The sequence below is a fragment of the Salvelinus namaycush genome, chromosome 18, assembly GCF_016432855.1.
Source record: "Salvelinus namaycush isolate Seneca chromosome 18, SaNama_1.0, whole genome shotgun sequence".
Classification (NCBI taxonomy): Eukaryota; Metazoa; Chordata; class Actinopteri; order Salmoniformes; family Salmonidae; genus Salvelinus; species Salvelinus namaycush.
In genome coordinates this window covers 16,700,310-16,728,302 of record NC_052324.1, presented here as the reverse complement: position 1 = coordinate 16,728,302, position 27,993 = coordinate 16,700,310, and the positions used below count along the sequence as shown (strand labels likewise).

General features: G+C 44.7%; 1 protein-coding gene across 1 annotated transcript; it reads right to left on the bottom strand.

Moving 5' to 3' along the window:
- Positions 1-2: 2 nt before the first annotated feature.
- Positions 3-26,151, bottom strand: bicdl1 (BICD family like cargo adaptor 1). Its single transcript, XM_039013935.1, has 10 exons — positions 25,738-26,151; positions 24,508-24,723; positions 7,811-7,927; positions 3,775-3,921; positions 3,369-3,548; positions 2,702-2,920; positions 1,914-2,057; positions 1,619-1,749; positions 1,272-1,392; positions 3-179 (listed from the first exon to the last, which is right to left on the bottom strand). The coding sequence occupies exons 1-10, from the start codon at positions 26,149-26,151 to the stop codon at positions 3-5; spliced, it is 1,866 nt and encodes a 621-aa protein (XP_038869863.1).
- Between the last annotated feature and the right edge of the window lie 1,842 nt (positions 26,152-27,993).

The window sequence follows — 27,993 nt, the reverse complement described above, 5'->3', positions numbered from 1 at the left end:
GCTCAGTTCTTTTTGAAGAAGGAAAAGAGCCGCTTGTCTCCATCGGAGAGGCGATGGGCTCGTCTGGAGGACTGGCCGGAGGGGCCCCCGGAGGACCCAGCGAGGGAGTAGGGGGTCACCCTCCACTCCTCCTGGTGCTTTTCCATGAGCTGCTGATCAATCATACTGTGCATATCATCCTAAGAGAGAGAAAGACAGAATGAATGAGTGACAGAGAGAGAGAGGGTGTGAGCACAGTAGAGCGATAGAGAGATAAAGGGAATGTGAGGGGATGTTAAAGAGGACAAGGGTTTTTAGAGAAGAGAAACAGAAGGAAGGTGTGACAGATTGGCATGGAAGTGGCTGGTTTTGGGTGATCAAATGGATTAGAATGGGTGAGCGCATTTCTGTTGATTCAGCAGGCCATGGCATGGAATGGCTCAGCATGGCATGGAAGAGTGGAAGAGCACAGGACAGGATCAGGCCGAGATGGCACACCTAGGCTCACCTCTAAGGCAGGAGGGGGGTACCACAGGGGAGAAAGGGTGGTACGGAAGCTGAGAAAGGCCACTAGATCAGAAACCACAAGAGCCACACAGTAAAGAGCCCTGAGGATGCAAACTGCAGCCAGGGAAAGAGAGAGGAAAGAGCTGCTAGTTACGGGTGAGGATGGGAAGGGAAAGTCATACACTGAGTCCTCAATTTAGTTAGCTAGCTACTCGTCCTACTTGCTTAATTGTTTGCAGAATGTTCAATGAAAACCCATGGTTGAAACTCATTGAGGTTTCATTGAGGAGTGTATTAGTTCCTTAGACACTCGTGTAAATTGGCGACTCAGAGTACGTACAGTATTGTACATGTTACACACACACACACACACACACATTGGACAGTGGTAAGTTAGAGGAGAGGACAGGATGTGGTGTGGAAAAGATCACCATACACACATTTTCAGTCCGCTAGTATACTCTTATTTAATGAATAAAATACAGTACACATTAAGAATGATAATTACTGTGTGAATGTAATCATTTATACATGTTGTCATTCAGATACATATTCATATCTGTTATTATATATATATATATATCTCTGTTTGACAGCCCATTCAATTTGGCAGTCCATTCAGTAACAATGGAAATAAGTTGTTAAACATTATTGTGTTACCCTCGATTATTTTAAATACAGTGTATACACATGTGGCTGAATTGTGTTTTTAAATCGAATCAAATAATAGCTCACACTATGAGTGGCCTAGCGTGCCCCCTCATGCCCCCTGACCTCTGACCCACCTGCCAGGCCTCCAGCTGCTGTGATAGGTTCAGCTTCTGCTGGATGGCGTCCAGGAGCTGGCTGTTCAGAGACATGATATCTATCTTACACTTGGCCAGCTCCGTCTCCACCACTTTCTTCCTGTAAGGCAAACAGACACACAGACACACAGCTTAGAGACAGACAACATCTCTCTTTGCTCTTATTCCGCTGAATGAGAGTTTATGACTGGCTTGCTTATTTGGAGATGAATGTAAAAAGACTAATTGTTGTTATATGCTAGTCTATTACATTGGTAGTGATTTTACACAGGAAGCACATACAATTTGGTTGTGCCCAGATGATGAGTAATTTTGTGTGGTCTTACTTGGAAATAGCGTCGTCTCGGTCTTGTATAGCACTTTGGAGCTGTTCACTGGGGTCTCGTGCTTCAGACATGGCCCTCATACGCTCACTCTCCTCCTGTACAGAGCACATCTCCACAGAAAGCATCGCAATCTGCAGGACAGGGGAGGAATGACATAGGCGACCCTTATCAGACACATTGTCAGCCTCATAAATAAGAAATCCCATCGAATGTGTCTCGCTTGAATAACAACGCTGTGCTGAAGTGATCTTGTTGGAGAACAACAGCGATGATAAAGCTCTGTGTGCAGTAGTACCTGATTATGGAGTTGTAGAACCTCTTCTTGGCTGTTCCGTGTTCTATCCTGCTCTGCTTCGTACAGCTCTCTCACTCCTCTCAGCTCTTCCCCAAGCTTTCGAACTTGGTCCTCTAGAGCCTCCTCGTCACTTCGCCGAGAACCCTGCTCACACACAACCACAACAACACACACATAGGTTCATTATATTGTGATTTCCACTCAATTGTAATTTTGAGTTGTTTTGAGTGTGTATCGAATAGTTCACACTCTTTATTAGATGCATGGAGGAACTATACACTGAGTGTACAAAACATTAGGAACACCTGCTCTTTCAATGACATAGACTGACCAGGTGAATCCAGGTGAAAGCTATGATCCCTTATTGATGCCACCTGTTAAATACACTTCAATCAATGTAGATGAAGGCGAGGAGACCGGTTAAATAACGATTTTTAAGGCTTGAGACAATTGAGACATGGATTGTGTATGTGTGCCATTTAGAGGGTGCCTTTGAATGGGGTATGGTAGTAGGTGCCAAGCACAACGGTTTGAGTGTGTCAAGAACTGCAACGCTGTTGGGTTTTCACACTCAACAGTTTCCTGTGTGTATAAAGAATGGTCCACCACCCAAAGTACATCCAGCCAACTTGACACAACTGTGGGAAGCATTGGAGTCATGTTGTAGTCCATGCCCGATTAATTGAGGCTCAATATTAGGAAGGTGTTCCCAATGTTTTACACTCAGTGTATATCTGTATAGTATATCTGGTCAGTATTTTTCATATATCTGTGTGAAAGGTCCGTACCGTGGACTCATTGCCGTCTAGCAGGTTCTGTGTGAGTCTGCGTAGCTCCAGTAGACTGGCATGTAGGCTCCCCATGGGAACGTCCTTGGCTGAGGATGTCTCAGAGGACTCGTCCATGGAGGAGTCTGTGGACAGGGCTGAGTCTGTGATGTCGTTGCCTCGCAGGTGGGAGACGAGAGAGCGCACCTGGCAGTAGGCTTCCCACAGCTGGAGACGCAGCTGGAGACAGAGGGAAAGCTACTTAGCAAAGACCACTGATAATAATAATAATTAGTTGGTGAGTGCTTACATTTCTCCTATGTAAAAGTATGTATTAACACACGTGTCAATTGGCCAGGGTCACCATTGTCCAGCATCCCTGAAGCAATTATGGTTACATTTTTTGACATTGTCTGCTTAGGGTTTCAAATGAGCAACCTTTCGGTTACCGGCCCAATGCTCTAACCGCTAGGCTACCTGCCGTCCACATAAAGTGTTTGGCTGCGATGGCCAGGAATCGAATCCAGGCCAATTGTTTGGAAGACAGCTATGCTCACCACTATACCACCATTGCGTGATACACTGTAGATCACTTATAGAACAACAAGGAATCTCTGTATCCCACTCTCTCTCATCAACAGTGTTTGTGCATGCATGCGCACCTGTGTGTGTGTTTGCATGTGTGTACCTGCTCCCTCTCCTGTTCCTGCTCCTCTTGCTCCATGCTCTGTTCTATCTCACAGAGTAGGCTGGCAGGGTTTGGGCTTAGGCCTTGGAGACTTCTCTCCTCTGTGAACTCCTCAAAGCGGGCACTCAGATGTCTGTGGGACACCCGTACCTCCTGGAGCTCCAGCTGGCTCTGCCGTAACTGGACATGTACAGCAATATAGCAGTCAACAAACTGGTCAACACAGTGGTCAACACAGTGGTCAACACAGAGCCCTGATACCATACAGATCAACACAACACACTCAGAAATACTCGTACTGTACAGATATCTATACACCAACATACACACTCACACATTACACAGGAATATTATGACACAGTACAACAGTTCTATCAAAACCCCTAAAGAATGTCAGAGATCGTACCTGTAAGACCTTCTCGTGGTACTGTTTCTCCAGCACTAGTGTCCCTTCCCTCAGGTCGTCAACAGTGTTCTGCAGTAGCTCGTTTTCCTCTAGTACGGCATTAACCTGATCCTCCAGCTCTCTCTTACGCTCCGACAGCATCTTAATCTGACAAAATACATAACCCCAATAGCCAAGTTACACATTGTGCTATGGAACCAAGGACAGATAGGAGAAACTGTTTTGGTAGCTATCTGCACTCAGTGTTAGCCCTCTAGTGTTAACCTGTTTCTTTCATGACTCTGAGGAGAGTTCAAATCTTCCAGAAGATTAAAGTACTCCCCCTGGTCCAAAGAATGTTTGTTGCCTAGCATAGGCGATTAGGAGTAGGCGGTTTCTGCCTCCCTCACATACAGGAATGTCTCTGCGATAAGTTGATATTCCAAATAAACCTGATAACAGTCTATTACTTCATCAGTCTATACTGTACAGTGGACTGAAGGCTAACATTGCACGAACACCGCACATTTCTAGAGATACAAGGCGAGTTTGTGTGTAATATGTTCGGTAGCCAGCTGAGCAGCTTACTCCATTAAACAAACATCAGCTCTTGTTCTTTCTCGTTATCCCCCAGCCATGCTTTGACCTACGTCTGTTGATCTCCTTCACAACGCAGGAGGCTGACATTGCGTGTACAGCTCAGCTCACTGACTTTGCCATCATGTGGACATCTTTGTAGCTTTATGTTCTCCGTGTGTCCTTCAGACATTTTGGTTGACATTGCTGTGATTTTCTTTGTCTAGCAGGACTGTGACATATTCATCCTTGTCACATTAAGAACACCCGTTGCAATCCTGCGAACACCCAGACATTGCAGTATATCTGAGCTAAATATAGAATGGTATTGTTTTCACCCAATTACAGCGCGGTCTCCGCAGTGGGTTATTCCTCTCCAATAAGACCCACTTTAAAAAGAGGAGGCTGAGAGATATTATATACTGTACTGTATGTCATGGTATCATCCTATGACCCTGAGCTAAATGGCTGATATTACACATGACTGATATTACTGTGTATTCCCCTGGTAGGCTACAGTATCTCACGCTCCATAGCAGTACAGTGGGACATGTACACACATGTGACATGCAGCATGCAGACAAACCAATATAACCACTCACTTCCAGCCCTTGCTGCTCCAGTCAAGAGGAAGGATTCAATCACGGTATTAGAGGAGGGGAACAGGGAATGATTGATAGAAAAGGAGGAAAAACAGATTTGTATATTTGTTCACTTAACTCAACTGTTTGAATTAGTTTGATAGCAAGCACAACTTGAGGTGTGCATATTCTAATATCTCAGGATATTACTTTTTCAAACCCACACAGCATTTTAAAAGAACATTTTAAATAAACAACACTTTTGATAATGACTGGGGATATATTTCATAGGTAATATCTGTCAAGTTGAAATACATTTTAAGGAAGGTATTGATTTTTGAGACTGTTAAAAATGACTCCGCCCATGCCTCACCTCAGCCTGTAGGCTTTCTAGTCTCGCCTCAGCCGGTAGGCTCTCTAGTCTCGCCTCAGCCGGTAGGCACTGTAGGCTCTCTAGTCTCACCTCAGCCGGTAGGCACTGTAGGCTCTCTAGTCTCACCTCAGCCGGTAGGCACTGTAGGCTCTCTAGTCTCACCTCAGCCCATAGGCTCTAGTCTGGAATGTTCCATTTGAAGCTGGGCCCCTCCTTCTGAGTGCAGCAGAGTGCAGGAGAAGCCCCTTCCCTGGCTGAGATCATTGGACTGTTCTGATCACCCCACTGCCTACCGGCCGAGTGCAGATCGCAAAGTCAGACCGACAGAACTTCATTAGCATAAGTGAGGCTGCACTCAGGAAGCCCAGACTCTGATTGTCATCATCACTGCCATGGTAATGGACGGTGGAATCCGGGATACCATTCACTCACTCCTCTCCAGCCTCTGCACTGAGAAATATAAATGCCATATAACAAAGCAATCATTGATTTATTCACTGGAGACAAATTCAACTTAACAGATCTTACTGAGAATATAGAGATATGATAAACTGCCTGTACACACTGTACGATGCGTTTACACAATTCTCTGACTACAGTATTTCACTCCATCATGGAACTTCAGTGTCTAGAATCTAATAGATCTGTGTCCTCATTAGAGATTCTAGAGAACACTCATCCAACAGGTTGATTCCCATGCCCATGCCTCACCTCAGCCTGTAGGCTTTCTAGTCTCGCCTCAGCCGGTAGGCTCTCTAGTCTCGTACCTCCTGGAGTAGGCTCTCTAGTCTCGCCTCAGCCGGTAGCATCTCTAGTCTCGCCTCAGCCGGTAGGCTCTCTAGTCTCGCCTCAGCCGGTAGGCTCTCTAGTCTCGCCTCAGCCGGTAGGCACTGTAGGCTCTCTAGTCTCACCTCAGCCCGTAGGCTCTCTAGTCTCACCTCAGCCCGTAGGCTCTAGTCTCACCTCAGCCCGTAGGCTCTAGTCTCACCTCAGCCCGTAGGCTCTAGTCTCACCTCAGCCCGTAGGCTCTAGTCTCACCTCAGCCCGTAGGCTCTAGTCTCACCTCAGCCCGTAGGCTCTAGTCTCACCTCAGCCCGTAGGCTCTAGTCTCACCTCAGCCCGTAGGCTCTAGTCTCACCTCAGCCCGTAGGCTCTAGTCTCACCTCAGCCCGTAGGCTCTAGTCTCACCTCAGCCCGTAGGCTCTAGTCTCACCTCAGCCGGTAGGCCATGTAGGCTCTCTAGTCTCACCTCAGCCGGTAGGCCATGTGGCTCGCCTCAGCCGGTAGTCGGCCGGTGGCTCTCTGGTCTCGCCCGGTAGGCTCTCTAGTCTCGCCTCGGCCGGTAGACCATCTAGTCTCGTCTAGTCTCGCCCGGTAGGCTCTCTAGTTTCGCCTCGGCCGGTAGGCTCTCTTGTCACGCCTCGGCCGGTAGACCATCTAGTCTCGTCTAGTCTCGCCTCGGCCGGCAGGCCCTCTAGTCTCGCCTGGCAGGCCCTCTAGTCTCGCCTCGGCCGGCAGGCCCTCTAGTCTCGCCTCGGCCGGCAGGCCCTCTAGTCTCGCCTCGGCCGGCAGGCCCTCTAGTCTCGCCTCGGCCGGCAGGCCCTCTAGTCTCGCCTCGGCCGGCAGGCCCTCTAGTCTCGCCTGGCAGGCCCTCTAGTCTCGCCTCGGCCGGCAGGCCCTCTAGTCTCGCCTCGGCCGGCAGGCCCTCTAGTCTCGCCTCGGCCGGCAGGCCCTCTAGTCTCGCCTCGGCCGGCAGGCCCTCTAGTCTCGCCTCGGCCGGCAGGCCCTCTCGTCTCGCCTCAGCCGGTAGGCCCTCTCGTCTCGACTCAGCCGGTAGGCCCTCTCGTCTCGACTCAGCCGGTAGGCCCTCTCGTCTCGACTCAGCCGGTAGGCCCTCTCGTCTCGACTCAGCCGGTAGGCCCTCTAGTCTCGCCTCAGCCGGTAGGCCCTCTAGTCTCGCCTCAGCCGGTAGGCCCTCTAGTCTCGCCTCAGCCGGTAGTACCTCTAGTCTCACCTCAGCCGGTAGGCCCTCTAGTCTCACCTCAGCCGGTAGGCCCTCTAGTCTCACCTCAGCCGGTAGGCCCTCTAGTCTCACCTCAGCCGGTAGGCCCTCTAGTCTCACCTCGGCCGGTGGGCCCTCTAGTCTCGCCTCAGCCGGTGGGCCCTCTAGTCTCGCCTCAGCCGGTAGGCCCTCTAGTCTCGCCTCAGCCGGTAGGCCCTCTAGTCTCGCCTCAGCCGGTAGGCCCTCTAGTCTCACCTCAGCCGGTGGGCCCTCTAGTCTCACCTCAGCCGGTGGGCCCTCTAGTCTCACCTCAGCCGGTGGGCCCTCTAGTCTCACCTCAGCCGGTAGGCCCTCTAGTCTCGCCTCAGCCGGTAGGCTCTCTAGTCTCGCCTCAGCCGGTAGGCCCTCTAGTCTCGCCTCAGCCGGTAGGCCCTCTAGTCTCGCCTCAGCCGGTAGGCTCTCTAGTCTCGCCTCAGCCGGTAGTACCTCTAGTCTCACCTCAGCCGGTAGGCCCTCTAGTCTCACCTCAGCCTGTAGGCTCTCTAGTCGTGTCATGTGCTGGTTGGTGGAGATGCTCTTCTCTCTGAAGTCATCCCGTAACGAGTGGACCTGAGTGGACAGCTGCCTCTCCACCTCTGTAGCCTGGAGACGAAACACACCCCAGACACAGGGTGTTAGCACAAAAGACATTAGGAAATAATTGAATAACATTCAACTTTATTCACTCCCTCAGGGGCATTACCAGATTACAAATAAACATCTTCTGCATATAATACAAAGTGCATAAGGGTAGTGTTGTAAAGTCATAATTCAGAACAGTTCAGTATTATGCAGTCTGTTGTTCAGTGTAAAGCAACTCCTGTTTTTTGTTGCTGCTTTGAGTGCGTCTCTCAGCAAGGAGCCTAGTGTTCACCACAGCTCTGGGAACATAACTCATCCCTCCAGCGCTTGATTCAGAGCAGCGTGACATCACTCCTTATGCACAACAATACTGACACACTCACACACAATGAAATGTTCACAACATATTGTCCACACACACTAATGCCCCTTACATACTTCACATTGCGCAATCTATACATTTTTATTTGATTTAACATTTATTTAACTAGGCAAGTCAGTTAAGAACAAATTCTTATTTACAATGACAGCCTACCCCGCCCAAACCCGGACAACGCTGGGCCAATTGTGCGCCGCCCTATGGGACTCCCAATCACGGCCAGATGCTACACAGCCTGGATACGAACCAGGGACTGTAGTGATGCCTCTAGACCGCTGCGCCACTCGGGAGCCCATGGTGAGACACGTTCTGAGTGAGTAACCAACATTGTAAATGCTTTGAGTGCTATTTGATTTGACACAATGTTACCTCTGAGTCACCACAGTGTTCCTGGAACTGGTACATTCAGCTGCACAGTATAACTGTTCCTGTGAAAGCACAGGTTTGAGTAACTCTTGGCCTTTAGAATCTGGAATGTTCCATTTGAAGCTGGGCCCCTCCTTCTGAGTGCAGCAGAGTGCAGGAGAAGCCCCTTCCCTGGCTGAGATCATTGGACTGTTCTGATCACCCCACTGCCTACCGGCCGAGTGCAGATCGCAAAGTCAGACCGACAGAACTTCATTAGCATAAGTGAGGCTGCACTCAGGAAGCCCAGACTCTGATTGTCATCATCACTGCCATGGTAATGGACGGTGGAATCCGGGATACCACTCACTCACTCCTCTCCAGCCTCTGCACTGAGAAATATAAATGCCATATAACAAAGCAATCATTGATTTAGAGACAAATTCAACTTAACAGATCTTACTGAGAATATAGAGATATGATAAACTGCCTGTACACACTGTACGATGCGTTTACACAATTCTCTGACTACAGTATTTCACTCCATCATGGAACTTCAGTGTCTAGAATCTAATAGATCTGTGTCCTCATTAGAGATTCTAGAGAACACTCATCCAACAGGTTGATTCCTGTCCACAATCAAAGGTCAGGTGTATACTACCTCTGACAAATAAGAACCAGGTGGAATCAAATCTCTACATGGGTTTACAAAGATAATATCCGTGGCAGGATTTTCAATATGTTTGCCTCTAGGTAGCAGTGTGATGTTTATAGGTTATTTCAGTCAGTGGTTGCAGTGTTGGCCACACTGGTGACTGGTAAGGCCTTGGTGAGTAGTGACTGCATGAGACAGGTCAGAAGAAGGCTACAGCCACTCTCTAATGCCATGTCCGTGTTATCTTTTCTACTACAGTAAGTCTACTGTAAGTGAATTTAAGATTTAGGTGAGAGGGTAATGGTTTCTGCATTGGACAGCTGTTCGAGATTTGGAAAGCAGCATGGCGTAGTGTTTTTTGGAACGCTTTTAAAGGTGAAATGAGAATTCCACTCTAATGTCTGCTGTAAAAAATGGCCGACTTCCATTCACACTTGATGCACTTGTGTCCTTAAATAACTCAGAGAGGAGTTGTAATATTGATGTATTCTGTCTGGGTAACCAAGGGCAGAACAATCTGTAAACTAGACACTTTCAGTTGTACCATATCACAGGAAGAGTTTGGTACATGCACTGTGCTTACAACAAGAAGGAAACATTTTTTTGTGGCTCTTTCAGCATTGAATCCCTTCCACATCTAAGTCCATGTACCCCTTTTTCATAATGGCACCTTGTTGTCCCCAGCGATGCATGGGATGAATGATATGTAACCTACACTAAATGCAGAATCATATTCACTTTGATGCATTTATAGACATTCAGACATAGTGTACAACACACCAGCTCTACTCTGCCATTCGGAATGAGCTTCACATTCTCCTAACCAGGCCAGGATGATGCATACAGCTCTTCCTCTCTGACCTGACTGATGTATCTCTCCTCAGTGGATGTCTATACAGAGCCCAGTCACAGTGGGAACGTGACATTTGACCCAGTATCACACTGCGCCTGGCAGATTGAGATTACAGGAGAAACAGGATATTTCACTGTGGTTTGCCAGATTTACTGATATTTCCCTTAATCCGAGCGTCAAATCCTCAGATCCCAGATCAAGCATGATCAGTACATGGGGGAAAACGGACTATTGCGACAGAATCCAGGCCAACAAACTAGGGCTCAATCAACTGAGAGACTAGCGTAACGTTCATTCTTCCTCCAGAGTCCGGCCACAAAGGTAACTTGTGCCAAGTCATTCTCTTTCAAAGGGAAAATCACAAGATTCTCTAAACTTTTTCATTTACACTAGTCTTTGATAGGAGAGGAAACATATCTTTGCTACATACAAACCTAATCCATAGCGTATGTATAATACAAGAACGTAACAGATTTTCTGAGGTTTCCGGTGTAATGTTCTTGCTTACGCCTATGGGTGTGAAATTGAGAGGGGGTAGGGCACTTGTATCCTCTTATTTTTTAACATAGCTAATTAAGTCAGGGATTTCCAATGGCTTATCTGTTCCCTCTTTCTCTCTCTGCCCTCTCCTCAGGAAGCAGAACATACTGTACAGTTCAAGCTACAGTATACACGTATGGTTGACGATGACTCACAAGTCAATGTGTGTACATGTCAGGGGGTCTGTGTTGCAACCTGACATTGGGTTGGCTATACAGCACACAGTGATGCAGAGCACATTTCCATGGCAACACATGGAATCTCACATGTGACACCCGGGTTGTCATAGCAACCAGAGAGAGGAGACATGACTGGTGGAGCTGTGTGACTTGGTGGCCATATTTCTGGCATTTCCCTTAGTCATAGCACAGTGTACACTAGTCTATGGACCCACTCTTAGAAGTAAAGGAGCCTGGAAGAATCTTTTGGGATTCTAAAAATTGTCACACAGGGGGAACCTATCTAGTTCCAAAAGGTTCCTTAAGGAACCCCTCTGAAATGAGTCTTTGAGGAACCCCTGTGTAAAGGTTCAAACCAGAACCTTTTTGTGATGGGACGGGGTTGAACGTTGAACCTTTTTAATAATATATTGTAGAGGCGGCAGTCTATCAGAAGAGTGGAGGCGTGGCTTCCACCCATTAGAGTAAATGTCCTTCCTGGTCATCGTGTTAAGTTTATACACTGCAAATTTCAATTGCCCTTGAATGTGTGTGCATATTACATATTCTAATGTAATATTCATACTAGAGGTCGACCGATTAATCAGAATGGACGATTAATTAGGGCCGATTTCAAGTTTTCATAACAATTGGAAATCGGTATTTTTTATTTATTTTTTTATATATATTTTTTTACACCTTTATTTAACTAGGCAAGTCAGTTAAGAACACATTCTTATTTTCAATGACGGCCTAGGAACGGTGGGTTAACTGCCTTGTTCAGGGGCAGAACGACAGATTTTTACCTTGTCAGCTCGGGGATTCAATCTTGCAACCTTACGGTTAACTAGTCCAACGCTCTAACCACCTGATTACATTGCACTCCACGAGGAGCCCGCCTGTTACGCGAATGCAGTAAGAAGCCAAGGTAAGTTGCTAGCTAGCATTAAACTTATCTTATAAAAACAATCAATCAATCATAACCACTAGTTAACTACACATGATTGATGATATTACTAGTTAATCTAGTGTGTCCTGCGTTGCATATAATCTATGCGGTGGCATTCACGAAAAAGGACTGTTGTTGCTCCAACGTGTACCTAACCATAAACATCAATGCCTTTCTTAAAATCAATACACAAGTATATATTTTTAAACCTGCATATTTAGTTAATATTGCCTGCTAAAATGAATTTATTTTAACTGGGAGAAATGGTGTCACTTCTCTTGCAACAGTGTCAGCAGTTTGGGCCGCCTAGCTCATTGCAAACTGTGTGAAGACTATTTCTTCCTAACAAAGACAGCCAACTTTGCCAAACGGGGGATGATTTAACAAAAGCGCATTTGCGAAAAAAGCACAATCGTTGCACGACTGTACCTAGCCATAAACATCAATGCCTTTCTTAAAATCAATACACAGAAGTATATATTTTTAAACCTGCATATTTAGTTAAAAGAAATCCAGGTTAGCAGGCAATATTAACCAGGTGAAATTGTGCCACTTCTCTTGCGTTCAGAGTCAGGGTTTATGCAACAGTTTGGTCCGCCTGGCTCGTTGCAAACTAATTTGCCAGAATTTTACGTAATTATGACATAACATTGAAGGTTGTGCAATGTAACAGTAATATTTAGACTTATGGATGCCACCCATTAGATAAAATACGGAACGGTTCCGTATTTCACTGAAAGAATAAACGTTTTGTTTTCGAGATGATAGTTTCCGGATTCGACCATATTAATGACCTAAGGCTCGTATTTCTGTGTGTTATTATGTTATAATTATGTCTATGATTTTATAGAGCAGTCTGACTGAGCGATGGTAGGCACCAGCAGGCTAGTAAGCATTCATTCAAACAGCACTTTCGTGCGTTTTGCCAGCAGCTCGTCGCTGTGCTTTGCGCTGTTTATGACTTCAAGCCTATCAACTCCCGAGGTTAGGCTGGTGTAACCGATGTGAAATGGCTAGCTAGTTAGCGGGGTGTGCGCTAATAGCGTTTCAAACGTCACTCGCTCTGAGACTTGGAGTAGTTGTTCCCCTTGCTCTGCATGGGTAACGCTGCTTCGAGGGTGGCTGTTGTCAATGTGTTCCTGGTTCGAGCCCAGGTAGGAGCGAGGAGAGGGACGGAAGCTATACTGTTACACTGGAAGTACTAAAGTGTCTATAAGAACATCCAATAGTCAAAGGTATATGAAATACAAATCGTATAGAGAGAAATAGTCCTAGAATTCCTATAATAACTACAACCTAAAACTTCTTACCTGGGAATATTGAAGACTCATGTTAAAAGGAACCACCAGCTTTCATATGTTCTCATGTTCTGAGCAAGGAACTTAAACGTTAGCTTTCTTACATGGCACATATTGCACTTTTACTTTCTTCTCCAACACTTTGTTTTTGCATTGTTTAAACCAAATTGAACATATTTCATTATTTATTTGAGGCTAAATTGATTTTATTGATGTATTATATTAAGTTAAAATAAGTGTTCATTCAGTATTGTTGTAATTGTCATTATTACAAATAAAAAATTTAAAAAATCGTCCGATTAATCGGTATTGGCTTTTATTTGGTCATCCAATAATCGGTATCGTTATCGGTGTTGAAAAATCATATTCGGTCGACCTCTAATTCATACATCTATGCTCACTTCGAGGCAAGCAACACTGAAGCATGCATGAGAGCATCAGCTGTTCCGGACGACTGTGTGATCACACTCTCCGTAGCCGATGTGAGTAAGACCTTTAAACAGGTCAACATTCACAAGGCCGCAGGGTCAGACGGATTACTAGGACGTGTACTCCGAGCATGCACTGACCAACTGGCAAGTGTCTTCACTGACATTTTCAACCTGTCCCTAACTGAGTCTGTAATGCCAACATGTTTCAAGCAGACCACCATAGTCCCTGTGCCCAAGAACACTAAGGTAGCCTGCCTAAATGACTACACGTCAAGACACGTCTGTAGCCATGAAGTGCTTTGAAAGGCTATTCACGGCGCACATCAACACCATTATCCCAGAAACCCTAGACCCACTCCAATTTGCATACCGCCCCAACAGATCCACAGATGATGCAATCTCTATTGCACTCCACCCTGCCCTTTCCCACCTGGACAAAAGGAACACCTATGTGAGAATGCTATTCATTGACTACAGCTCAGCGTTCAACACCATAGTTCCCTCAAAGCTCATCACTAAGCTAAAGACCCTGGGACTAAACACCTCCCTGCAACTGGATCCTGGACTTCCTGGCGGGCCGCCCCCAGGTGGTAAGGGTAGGTAACAAGGAACCCCTGAACTGAACATACTGTACAGTTCAAGCTACAGTATACACGTATGGTTGAAGATGACTCACAAGTCAATGTGTGTACATGTCAGGGGGTCTGTGTTGCAACTTAACATTGGGTTGGCTGTACAGCACAGCCAACCCCTCCTGTACTCACTCATGACTGCATGGCCAGGCAAGACTCCAACACCATCAATAAGTTTGCCGACGACACAATACTGGTAGGCCTGATCACCGACAACGATGAGACAGCCTATTGGAAGGAGGTCAGAGACCTTGCCGTGTGATGACAGGATAACAACCTCTCCCTCAAAGTGATCAAGACAAAGGAGATAATCGTGGGCTACAGGAAAAGGATGACCGAGCACGCCCCCATTCTCATCGACGGGGCTGTAGTGGAGAAGGTTGAGAGCTTCAAGTTTCTTGGTGTCCACATCACCAACAAACTATCATGATCCAAACACACCAAGACAGTCATGTAGAGGGCACGGCAAAGCCTATTCCCCCTCAGGAGACTGAAAAGATTTGTCATGGGTCCTCAGAATTTCAAAAAGTTCTACAGCTGCACCATCGAGAGCATCCTGACTGGTAGCATCACCTACTGGTATGACAACTGCTCGGCCTCTGACCACAAGGTACTACAGAGGGTAGTGCGTACGGCCCAGTACATCACTGGGGCCAAGCTTCCTGCCGTCCAGGACCTCTATACCAGGTGATGTCAGAGGAAGGCCCTAAAGGAGTCAAAGACTCCAGCCACCCTAGTCATAGACTGTTCTCTCTGCTACTGCACGGCAAGCAGTACCGGAGTGCCAAGTCTAGGTCCAAAAGGCATCTTAACAGCTTCTACCCCCAAGCCATAAGACTCCTGAACAGCTAATCAAATGGCTACCCAGACTATTTATATTGTCCCCCCCTTTTTTATACTGCTGCTACTCTCTGTTTATTATCTATGCATAATCACTTTAACACTACCTACATGTACATATTACCTCAATTACCTCAACTAACCTGTGCCCCCGCACATTGACTCTGTACCGGAACAGCCTGTATATAGCCTCGCTACTTTTATTTTACTGCTGCTCTTTAATTATTTGTTATTTGTAATTTGTTATTTATCTATTTTTTACTTAACACTTATTTTTCTTAAAACTGCATTGTTGGTTAAGGGCTTGTAAGTAAGCATTTCACTGTCAGGTCTACACCTCTATTCGGTCGGTGCATGTTACAAATAAAATTTGATTTGATATTAACATGATTGCACATAGTAATAAAGTGGTAACTATTCCAATTTTGGGATTTGCATAGGCTCAAGGAACTCCTACACCTCTGAAAGCCACATTAAAGCTACAAAACTGTCAGTGTTCAACCTTAACATGTGATGACAATACAACAGAACAGATAAACAGGAATGACACTTACTCCCACGGGTGGCCTAACATATCTATCTGAAGGGGTTCCTTAAGGTTCTCCAAGGTTTCTCGAGTCACCACTGTCATAACTCTCCTGTGACGATCTGAAGGATCAGGTTACAATGGGTCCGCTCTACAGCGTGTTCTCTCTCGTAGAGGGGGAGAGCGGGAAGTCGGCTGTTTTATGGCGGTCATAAAATACAGAGAGACCTTTGGACATCAAAAGTTTGAATAATTAAACAATATTTCTATTTTTGAGAATGTGGGAGTGGTCCATGGCCACTTAAGGGACAGTCATGACGAGTGTGTTTCATTTGGTGATCTCATGAAGGACAGGAAACACTCAATACTGTGTCTTTGGTTGTGTACACTTTTTAATTATGGGGTTACATCTAAATATTGTGAAACGTATGTGATGAAACATTAAGCTATTTGTGAAAAGATGTAATGTGATGTTAACCTTCTAAATGAGAAAATATGGGTTTTCATTTCAAGTTAACCAAATCAGTGGCCACGCCCACGTGAGTATAGACATTAGGCCGGCGTCATGGACCGTCCTTTTCTCAGAAGTGTATAAAACCCACTCCTGACGAAATGTACATTAGACTAGAAAACATGCAGCTGACGCTACATGTGAAGTGGTTTTAAGAACTACAACTCTATAGACCATCAGACTAGAAAACATGCAGCTGACGCTACATGTGAAATGGTTAAGAACTACAACTCTATAGGCCATCAGACTAGAAAACATGCAGCTGACGCTACATGTGAAATGGTTAAGAACTACAACTCTATAGGCCATCAGACTAGAAAACATGCAGCTGACGCTACATGTGAAATGGTTAAGAACTACAACTCTATCGGCTACGGAGAACATACAGCGTGGACCTTTGGCTACGCGGCTGGAAATGGTTCAACTCTGAGACTATCGATCACTACAGAATAAGAGCAAATCCTAGACGTAGAATTACTAGTCTGCAGCTGGAAATTACGTAAGACTAGTACGAGAATACCGACAACCGCAGAAGTATCTATTCTATGCAACGACCATCTGTGTGCCTGACGTATCCATTACAACAAACACTATCCAGAGCCGCTGAGAAAGCTACAACCACGAAAGACATTGTGATTTCTGGGGAAGTTAACCAGAGACTCTCTGATGAACTGACTCTCCAGCAGACTTACTGGCGATTCCAACAGAGAAGACAACCACGACATACAGGCGTAAATATATACATTGCAATAATTTTTGAATGAGCGGCCGTTCATGTGCAAAGGATTAGCATTTCAATGAATATAATTATCAATTGTGTGTAGTGAATCAATTTTTATCTATCCCGCTCTTTATCTGTCCCCACCCCTTTCCATTGTCTACCAAGCCGTCATACCGGTTTAGTCGACTAGGGACTTATCAATGCATTGTGTTAGTAACCAATGACTATATTGTTTGTTTATGTATTTCTGTGATTTGTTTAGTTAGTTAGTAAATAAATAATTAAGCCAATTTGTATATCGCTGATTCATTACGGAGGCTAGGGTTCGTGCAGATATCCAAGGGTTTGCGACGTTCAGTAATGAGAACTGATGAGGTAATAACAATACATTAATACAAGACTGTACTCTATAAGATATGAAAATATCTGAAGAGTCGATTCGGGAAATAGAGACTCTATAAACACTTTCCCGTGGTGCCCCAACTACCTAGTTAATTAAAGTTTACATAATTAGTTTAATCACATAATAATAACTATACATAGAGAATTGATTGATAAAATAACAGTCGTTCCATTTAATGATAGTCACAGACTATCTAAGAGTGTAGATGATGAAATCCACTAAAACATGACATCAGTCAGTCTTCCAGTTGAAGCTCTATTGTCAGAATCCCTGATGGCTACAGACAGAGTATGGGAGCAGCAGCACGTGTTTCTGATCATCATCACAACTGATGGCCTGGAGAGGCGCGTGTGTTGTATACAGGTGGTTATTAGAACAGAGACCTGTGACAGGAACGAAGCAGAAGAGAGCCATGGCCCTTGGTAATACAGTCAGCTCATTACAGTTAGTTTTTTGTTGTTGAGCGGATGTAGACTGCAAGAAGCCCAAACATATATAATATTTGACTAAAACAATCATTTCAAACCTTGCTTACATTTGTATATAGAGCCATAGCTGAACAGAACTCTTTACCAATCCATATTTCCCAGGAAAAAAAGTAAATCCATCCCAAATAAAAGAACATCTAATGTGATAGACCATATGACTGGACAGGAAATAGAAAGCATCAACTGACTGTTAAGTGTGTTTCCTGTCAGGTATTTTAATTGTCTGTATGGTCTACTTGTTGAATGTTTGTGAAGTCTTGATTTGTAATGTCTTATTAATTGGTGTTGGACCCCAGGAAGATTAGCTAGCATTACGGCGTTAGCTAATGGGGGATCCTAATAAAAATTACAAATATGATCACATATACAGGTAACTGCCAAAATAATGGAAACAGTAGAGTAAATGAGGGATACAAAGTATATTAAAAGCAGGTGTTGTTTCCACACAAGTGTGTTTCCTAAGTTTATTAAGAAATTAACATCCCAGCATCCTTAGAGCATGTATAAAAATGCTGGGCAGGCCATTATTTTGCCTTCCATGGCTATGCCCCCATAGGATGACAATTCCCCTATCCACAGGGCCCGAATGGTCAACGAATGGCTTGATGTGTATGAAAACGATGTAAACCATATGCCCGTCTCAGTCACCAGATCTCAACCCAATTGAACACTAATGGGAAATTCTGGAGTGGTGCCAGAAACAGCGTTTTCTACCACCATCAACAAAACACCAAATTATGGAATTTCTCGTGGAAGAATGATGTCACGTCCCCCCAATAGAGTTCCAGAATCTATGCCAAGGTGCATTGAAGCTGTTCTGGCTCGTGGTGGCCCAATGCCCTATTAAGACACTTTATGATGGTATTTCCTTTATTTTGCCAGTTACCTGATTCTCTCTATTACATGTGAGAATACTTTGGAACAGATTCTCAAAATTAAAATCACTGATTTGCTGGTGTTTTTACAGTCTTTTATGTCCAACAATAAAATAAAATAAATTTGGCCCGCGAGCCGCCATTTGAGGAACCCTGCCCTAGATGATTGGCCAAGCTCACACCCCAGCCCAGCCTACCAGACACCACTGGGTTTACTGTAGGTGTTTTTTTCTTTACGTCTGTATGAGTAATACTGTGTGTCTGTGTAAGTGTCTGTGTCTGTGTGTGTGTGTCTCTACGTGGCTGTGTTCTGTGGGTGTCACACCCTGACCGTAGAGATCCTTTTTTGTCTCTATTTTGGTTGGTCAGGGCGTGAGTTTGGGTGGGCATTCTATGTCTGGTGTTCTATGTTGTCCTTATTTTGTATTTCTGTGTGTTTGGCCTGGTATGGTTCTCAATCAGAGGCAGCTGTCTATCGTTGTCTCTGATTGAGAATCATACTTAGGTAGCCTGTTCCCACCTGTGTTGGTGGGTGATTGTTTTCTGTTTAGTGTATGTCACCTTGCAAAACTGTTCGTTTATCGTTTTTGTTGTTTTGTTCTAGTATTCGTATTCATTAAAAGGAATTATGAATACTTACCACGCTGCAACTTGGTCTTCTCCTTCTCCTCTATATGACGATCGTTACAGAGGGTGATGAATACAGTAAGTTTAAATCGGGTTTTTTTGCACTTGAAGAAACTTTCAAAGTTCTTGAAATGTTCTGGATTGACTGACCTTCATGTCTTAAAGTAATGATGGACTGTCGTTTCTCTTTGCTTATTTGAGCTGTTCTTGCCATAATATGGACTTGGTCTTTTACCAAATAGGGCTATCTTCTGTATACCACCCCTACCGTGTCACAACACAACACAACTGCTCAAACGCATTAAGAAGGAAAGAAATTCCACAAATTAACTTTTAACAAGGCACACTTGTTAATTTAAATGCATTCCAGGTGGCTACCTCATGAATCTGGTTGAGAGAATACCAAGAGTGTGCAAAGCTGAAATCAAAGCAAAGGGTGGCTACTTTGAAGAATCTCAAATATAAAATATATTTTGATTTGTTTAACACTTTTTGGTTACTACATGATTCCATATGTGTTATTTCATAGTTGTGATGTCTTCACTATTATTCTACAATGTAGAAAATAGTAAAAATAAAGAAACTTTTCACTGGTACTGTAAGTATTCAGACCCTTTACTCAGTACTTTGTTAAAGCACCTTTGGCAGTGATTACAGCCTTGAGTCTTCTTGGGTATGACACTAAAACTTGGCACACCTTCATTTGGAGAGTTTCTCACATTCTTCTCTAGAGATCCTCTCAAGCTCTGTCAGGTTGGATGGGGAGCGTTGCTGCACAGCTATTTTCAGGTCACTCCAGAGATGTTCAATAGGTTTCAAGTCTGGGCTCTGGCTGGGCCACTCAAGGACATTCAGAGACTTGTCCCGAAGCCACTCCTGTGTTGTCTTGCCTGTGTGCTTAGGGTCATTGTCCTGTTGGAAGGTGAACCTTCACACCAGTCTGAGGTCCTGAGCGCTCTGGAGCAGGTTTTCATCAAGGATCTCTCTGTACTTTGCTCCGTTGATCTTTCCCTCGATCCTGACTTGTCTCCCAGTCCCTGCCGGTGAAAACATCCCCACAGCATGATGCTGCCACCACCATGCTTCACCGTAGGGATGGTGCCAGGTTTCCTGCAGACGTGACGCTTGACAGTCAGGCCAAAGAATTCAATCTTGGTTTCATCAGACCAGAGAATCTTGTTTCTCATGGTCTGACATTCTTTAGGTGCCTTTTGGCAAACTCTAAGCGGGCTGTCATGTGCCTTTTACTGAGCAGTGGCTTCCATCTACCATAAAGGCCTGATTGGTGGAGTGCTGCAGAGATGGTTGTCCTTCAGGAAGGTTCTCCCATCTCCATAGAGGAACTCTGGAGCTCTGTTAGAGTGACCATCGGGTTCTTGGTCACTTCCCTGACCAAGGCCCTTCTCCCCTGATTGTTCAGTTTGGCCAGGCGGCCAGCTCTAGGAAGAGTCTTGGTGGTTCCAAACTTCTTCCATTTAAGAATGATGGAGGCCACTGTTTTCTTGGGGACCTTCAATGCTGCAGAAATGTTTCTGTACCCTTCCCCAGATCTGTGCCTCGACGCATTCCTGTCTCGGAGCTCTACAGACAATTCCTTCGACCTCATGGCTTGGTTTTTGCTCTGACATGCACTGTCAACTGTGGAATCTTATATAAACAGATGTGTGCCTTTCCAAATCATGTCCAATCAATATAATTTACAACAGGTGGACTCCAATAAGTTGTAAAAACATCTCAAGGATGATCAATGGAAACATGATGCACCTGAGCTCAATTTCAAGTCTCATAGCAAAGGGTCTGAATACTTATGTAAATAAGATATTTCTGTTTTTTTTTTCTTTTTAATACATTTGCAAAAATTCTAAAAACCCGTTTTCGCTTTGTCATTATGGGGTATTGATTGATGAGGAACATTTTTATGTTATACATTTTAGAATAAGGCTGTAACGTAACAAACTGTGGAAAAAGTCAAGGGGTCTGAATACTTTCCGAATGCACTGTATGTTAGTGGCGTGTGTGCTCTCGTAGATTTAAGTTTAGCTCATAGAGAATGGTGTCCTAGTGTATTAGTGCCAGGTTTGCACTGTCCTTTGACATGAGGGGCAATGGCTCACACACATACTCTTCTCTACACAAACAAAATAGTTGAGTGACAGTTTTTTAATTAGCTGTGAGCCCAGTATGGAGCAGTGTTGTTGTTCTGGCTGCTGATTTAATTAATAAGGAAAGGCTATTACACAGGATTATGACCTAATCCCTTCAATGCTGCATTTTACACACTGCGTCTTACATTACTTCCTGTGGCCAGCCCCTCCACAACAAGCTAATTCCTGCTGCATCCAATCAGAGACTTGATTCCAGCAGACAATTGGTTCCTCTCTCAAACCTGTTTTTATGAGTGCATTGTTGTTGTGAGTGTAATCTTTAAAGCTTTATTTTGAGAACGGCCCTTTGAAGAGCTGTCAACCACATGATAGGATTCTAACCATTTTACAGGCTCTCTAATGCAGCCTGCAACAGATGACCTCTTATTTCTGTCACTTACCGGGAGGGTGCTTGATTTTAGACTGGAAGACAGTGGACACACTGTGTCCGGAGTGGAGCTAAAGCTTGAGAATATATATTAAAGAATAGAACCTAAAGAACCTTGAAAATTAACGAATGGGTGTTTGTTTTGCAGTGAATATTACCAGACTAAGGTCTGTCTGTAGATAAAACTATTAGCATCCTTATCCCTACTAATGCTACAAAGAATGTCATTACAAAGCAAAAATATATCCTAATCCATGTCTTTGGTTAGGGCTATCCACACACACAAACCTACTTGGATCCTAATAGTAGTCCTCTCTCTGGTGGCTCTACTACTGGGGAGGTTCCCAGAGTCAGGGTGGTGTGGGTTCACTAGGAGGAGGTGTACTCAGAGTCGTGGAGTAAGCAGGCCATCTACCCCAAAAGATCTACCCAGATTTAATTTCAACCAGGGCTGCTTTTAAATCAACTGCAACTTAATTATGTTAAGTACCTAGCAGGATCCATAGCAACAGACCAGTTCAGCGACCCCTCCATGGTCAGAGACTGATGGTGGATGACAGGTAATTCACTTTAATCTGATCAGAGATGGAAATGAGAGGGAGAGAAGGTCTGTATGACACAGTGGTGGTGCTACTCTATCTGTGACAGCATACAGCCAGCAGCAGCCCTAGTGATGAGGGCTAAAAACAGCCGTTGACAGCTAGCTAGCTCTCTCCCTGCTGGGCTGTGGAAGGAAGCAGCATCTGCCTGACTGCAGCTCACATCTATTCCCAGGACAGACAGCACCACACCACAGGCAGTGTTACCCACACCCACAACACTGTCACCGGTGTCACCTCAGCAGGCAACACCCACCTATCTCCTGGGGCCTTTAAAATGGAGACTGCTCCTCTATCTGACTGCAGTCAACACAAAGCGTTCTCCATTTAACAACCTTAACCAACTTTCAAAGGTTTAGGTGTTCTAGCTTTTAGGTATCGATATATCCCTGCAGCACACACAGAAGCATGACACACGTGAGTGGAAAGCTAGTCTCTTTTAGTACCAGCTATGTGTATTGACGCCATGCCTGTATCGATGCCTCAGACTGGTATGAGAGGCTAGTGGCAAGATGAGCACCAGTAAAATCATTTCAAACACTCTGTTGATGTAGAGGATAATACATTCATGAAATATTGAGTGTTTTTGTCCTGAATTGAATGTTCATTGGGTGCGTAAAACCCGCAAATTCAGATAAACAAAAAGGTGTAGTGGGTTCGCACTCAAAAAGGTGTAGTGGGTTCGCACTCAAAAAGGTGTAGTGGGTTCGCACTCAAAAAGGTGTAGTGGGTTCGCACTCAAAAAGGTGTAGTGGGTTCGCACTCAAAAAGGTGTAGTGGGTTCGCACTCAAAAAGGTGTAGTGGGTTCGCACTCAAAAAGGTGTAGTGGGTTCGCACTCAAAAAGGTGTAGTGGGTTCGCACTCAAAAAGGTGTAGTGGGTTCGCACTCAAAAAGATGTAGTGGGTTCGCACTCAAAAAGGTGTAGTGGGTTCGCACTCAAAAAGGTGTAGTGGGTTCGCACTCAAAAAGGTGTAGTGGGTTCGCACTCAAAAAGGTGTAGTGGGTTCGCACTCAAAAAGATGTAGTGGGTTCGCACTCAAAAAGATGTGGCATTAAGCTTACTTCATTATTACATTTTTGAAAATGATTTTCACTGCATCCGTGATAGCGTACATGCCGAAATGCTTTATGCAATCTATTTTTGAGTGCGAACCCACTACATCTATTTGTTTATCTGAAAAATAGTTTTTACCAGATGTTTTTCCAGATAGTTATGGGATTTTTGCTGCACCTCGACTCAAGTTGGTAGAAGCGCTGTGTACTCCCCTCCTGACCTAAGTTTCTTTTAGTTTTCATTGGTATTTAGGCTGTCAGGGCAATGCCTCCCTCATTAATTAGGATTGTGTGATTTGACTGAAGGCTGTAGTAAATCCATCTTCTTAGGGGAGTCTAATCAACAGTATTACCTGCTATTGCTCAGCTCCATCAATCCAACCGGGCCATGAATAGAGGCGAATCAATAGCCCTGTTTACACCTGGTGCTAATTATGTGTCCTTTGTCCGGAACTTGTCCACATTCGGATTGTGCCCATATATTTAGACAAGTGTAGACGATTAAAAGGCACATTGTGATATGATTGTGATCAAATTTTATAAGTGTAAACGGACAAGATCAGGACAATATCAGGATGAGGAATGATGATAGCCCTGTTTATACCTTGTTCTAATGACAGCTTCTCCTCACACTTCCATCACTCTCTACAAAGTGCATGTGGCCCTGAATTAACCTTTACTTCCTCCAGTCTCCCAGTCATCCTGTAATTCTTTCTCTCTTTCTCTGTTCTTAACCCATCAGTCACATACTGTATGCTATTAAAACGGATTGTGTGTTACCTAAGATATCAAATCTGTTTCAACAGCCTGTAGTTACTTATCAATATTTACAGGAGGGTTGAATAAGGAGTATGCCGCCCCAGCCCAATCATTTTAAATTATTCAGTGTTTAAGAGGGGAACGTTCCACTTTAATTTCGATGACTTAGCATATATTGATGTGTGAGAGAGAGAGATGGAGACATGAGATGGAGACATGGGGGAAGAGATTGAAGCAGAGTGTATGTATGTGCATGTATGCATACTATATGAGAACATAGTTGTAACCTCTCCAGAAATGAACACAGCAGACTGAGACATCCAGTGTTGAGTCCCAGTGGTCGACAGACAGACAGACAGACAGACGGACGGACGGACGGACGGACGGACGGACGGACAGACAGACAGACAGTTATCTCCACTCACCCGGTTGAGTTGCTCCAGCAGGCGGTGGTTTTGCTCTGACAACTCCCTGATGGCAGTGGACTTGTCACGGTCGGCCTCTCTCAGCTGGACCTGATGGCGCTCCAGCTCTCCCTGCAGCTGCTGGACGTCTGTCTCCAGCTCCGCCACACGGTCCTCCCACTCCCCCTCCTTGTTCTCCAGCCGCCGCCGCAGTTCATGCTTCTCCTGCTCCAGGTGCTGTGGGTGAGGGGAGACAAGGGACAGGTTTAGAGATGATACTGGACTGGAGGGACTAGGTTAGGCCTGAGACTAGTAGTAGTACTAGTCCTTGGATTTTGAAAGGATAGCACAAAGCTTCAGCTTTTCTTCTATCCATAGCTTGATAAGGCTGAGGCAGGGGGTGAGGGGATGAGGGTGGGCTTTTAATGAGAGCACAAGAGGGTCAGAGTATGGGGGGTTGGGATGGGTGGCATGGTTGGTCACAGGGCATGCTGGGTGATCAGTCCTGAACAAAGAGGCCTCATCAGGAGTAAAACACGGTTGGAAAAACGAAGTTGGTAAAAGGACAAGCAACAATATTAACTGCCCCTAAAAAGCTTTGAAATAGCTTGATGAATATTGTGCACTGGGTCATAGCATAGTACTGTGTTGTTAGAGATCAGTTTTGTGAGCAGATGTATCCTACAGTAGATACAATAGGCCATGCCCATGGTACATTTCCAGGGGATTAGACTTGTTCCAGTCCAGGCCAAGTGCAGTGGTGTGAGAGGGTTAATATAAGAATCTATGGGTTTTGGGGGCTTTAGTGACACTGCAAGATGTTGTGAACTCCTCCCCTCTAACTGTTGCAATGCTGTCTGTGTGAGACAACCAAATCAATTAAATAAAAAGTCATTGTAAGAATTGAGTGACCTCAGTCTGCTTTAAGAGTACTGTTTTGCTCCCAGAATCTGATTTCATGAAAGAGGCATTAGACTGTTATGACACTGTGTGGAGATGTTTGTAGCTGTACTGTAAGTTGTAGACAGTCTGAAAACACTGTCAAGACAGTTGTTTAAAGAGTGAAGTCTGCTCAACAGCATTACCAATAATGTGGTACGGTCTTAATCAGTTCAACGTGTTTACATACACTGCTTAACTCCACATTAATTGAATAATGATGGCCAAAACAACTAAGAATTGAAAAACGAAACTGGCATGATGGTAGCCTACAGTATTTGTCAGTGTGTGTTTGTACTACTAGCTTCTTACCTCAAGTTTATCGTTAAGATCTTTGTTCATTTTCTCATATTGCTTAGTCAGGTCTTGGTTTCGCTCTAGCAGTGCCTTGCCGAGTTTAGCAGCTAAAACCAAGTCCTTCTCTTTTTGACGGAAGAGCAACAAAAAGTCTGTATTCTGTCCCATTACAGGCGTCTCCAATTCGGATAACTCTTCCTCCTCCTCCTCGTCGTCCTGCTCCCCGGTAAGCATGGCCAATTCCTCTTCCAACGCCATCCCGAGGCCTCCAGAGCCGGTGTGTAGCAGCGAGTGGCCCTGAAATCCTCCCGTTTCTTGTGGGGTTTTGTTGCCCTGATCTAGCAGGTGCGCCATGCAGTCGCTTTCCAGTTCGGGTGGTGCTGAAATCGCGGCGGTAGATGTGTGCAAGTTGAGGCAGAAAGCTGACATCGCCGCCCGGCGGACAAAAATAAAAGAGATTGACCAATTTATTTATTCCGACTGAACCCGCTCTGTCACTGGGTCGGGATGACCGGATCCTCTTTTTGTAGATAATATCTCCATAGATACGTTTCCTTGGTATCAAAATCACGGCAATTGCTAACTTGTCTGACTAAAATGTCCCTCACACTCGGAAGACCTTACACACCAGGCTCTCCCTTTAATCCTACAAACAGTGCCGCCTCCTCTGCAGCTGAGTTGATAACAAGCCTCTTGATGTCTGTTGCTGGCTATCTTGTATGTAAAGATTGTCGGTCCAGCGTGCTTTGTCCCCGCGTTAACTGCCCTGACGAACTCTCATCAGCGGTCGGTCTGTCCACCCCGTTGCGGCGGGGTCCCAGTACCCCATAATAGTTGGCCCCTTTACACCCGAGGCATTTTGCAGAAGCTATAAGGCCTGTGCCAGATATCCAAAATACCCACTCGAGCAGAGCACGAGCCCGATGGCGCCACCTTCTTCCCTCCCTGGAATGCGCGCCCCACGTTGCTGACGTCAACAGCAAACTATTACAAATATCCACCCATTGGCTGAGGATGATAACGCCATATTTTGTTATTTTACATACAGCATAGGAATGGGGCACGTTTAATAGGCCGCCAGGCATGGATTAAGCAGCTGCCTTCAATCATCCATATTAATGTAATGCTCTTTCTCTTATATACGAGATACATGTATAAAAACAATCGTTGCTTCAAGATGTTTCAGTACAGTAGCTTCGCATCATCATCATCATCATCATCATCATCATCATCATCATCATCATCATCATCACCACAGTGATGATATTAGTGTGTTAGTCTGTTCTTTGACTATGATTTGAATATGGATTTGACTATATTTTTGTTATAGGTTGACAACATGAATATGAGTTTCTAGATGTTAGAATAACACACAGGGGTCCAGTGTTCATTCTAATTAACTCAATCATTATGACACACCCCTCACTATTGTCATTGGTTGCACTAATTGCACTATTTATCTGCATAACCTGGTTCAAGCATTCATGACATTACCCTGAAGAAGGCACAGTGATGCCGAATCGTTGGTGATTTACCCAATAAATTACTGGGAGTTTATATGTAGAGTGTGCGACTCTCATTATTTTTTAAAGCTTATAGTTTATTTGCCGTTAGTCAGCACCTCTACATAAAATAATTTTTCTGGGTGAGCGCCAGCTCATGTTTTTTATTCTACTTGGAGCTGTAAACATAAAACTGCATGAGAATATATTCATCTCCAGGATTGCTTTGTACACTGAGTGTACAAAACATTAGGAACACCTGCTCTTCCCATGACATAGAGAGACCAGGTGAATCCAGGTGAAAGCTATGATCCCTTATTGATGTCACTTGTTAAATCCACTTCAATCAGTGTAGATGAAGGGGAGGAAACAGGTTAAAGAAGGAATTTTAAGCCTTGAGACAATTGAGACATGGATTTTGTATGTGTGCCATTCAGAGGGTGAATAAGGCAAAACAAAATATTTAAATGCCTTTGAACGGGATATGTTAGTAGGTGCCACGTGCACGGGTTTGAGTGTGTCAAGAACTGTAACACTTTTTCATCCTCAGCAGTTTCCCGTGTGTATCAATAATGGTCCACCACCCAAAGGACATCCAGCCAATTTGACACAACTGTGGGAAGCATTGGAGTCAGTATGGGCCAGCATCCCTGTGGAACGCTTTCGACACCTTGTAGAGTCCATGCCCCAACGAATTTTGAGGGCAAAAGGGGCTGCAACTCAATATTAGGAAGGTGTTCCTAATATTTTTTACACTCAATGTATATGG

Excerpts from the sequence above, each read along its gene's own strand:
- bicdl1 (XM_039013935.1), bottom strand. The coding sequence starts at position 26,151 with ATGTCAGCTTTCTGCCTCAACTTGCACACATCTACCGCCGCGATTTCA. Across the intron at positions 2,058-2,701 it reads TAGACGGCAATGAGTCCACG|GGTTCTCGGCGAAGTGACGA; the intron begins GTACGGACCTTT and ends GTGTGTGAGCAG. Across the intron at positions 1,750-1,913 it reads TTCTACAACTCCATAATCAG|ATTGCGATGCTTTCTGTGGA; the intron begins GTACTACTGCAC and ends CCTGTCCTGCAG.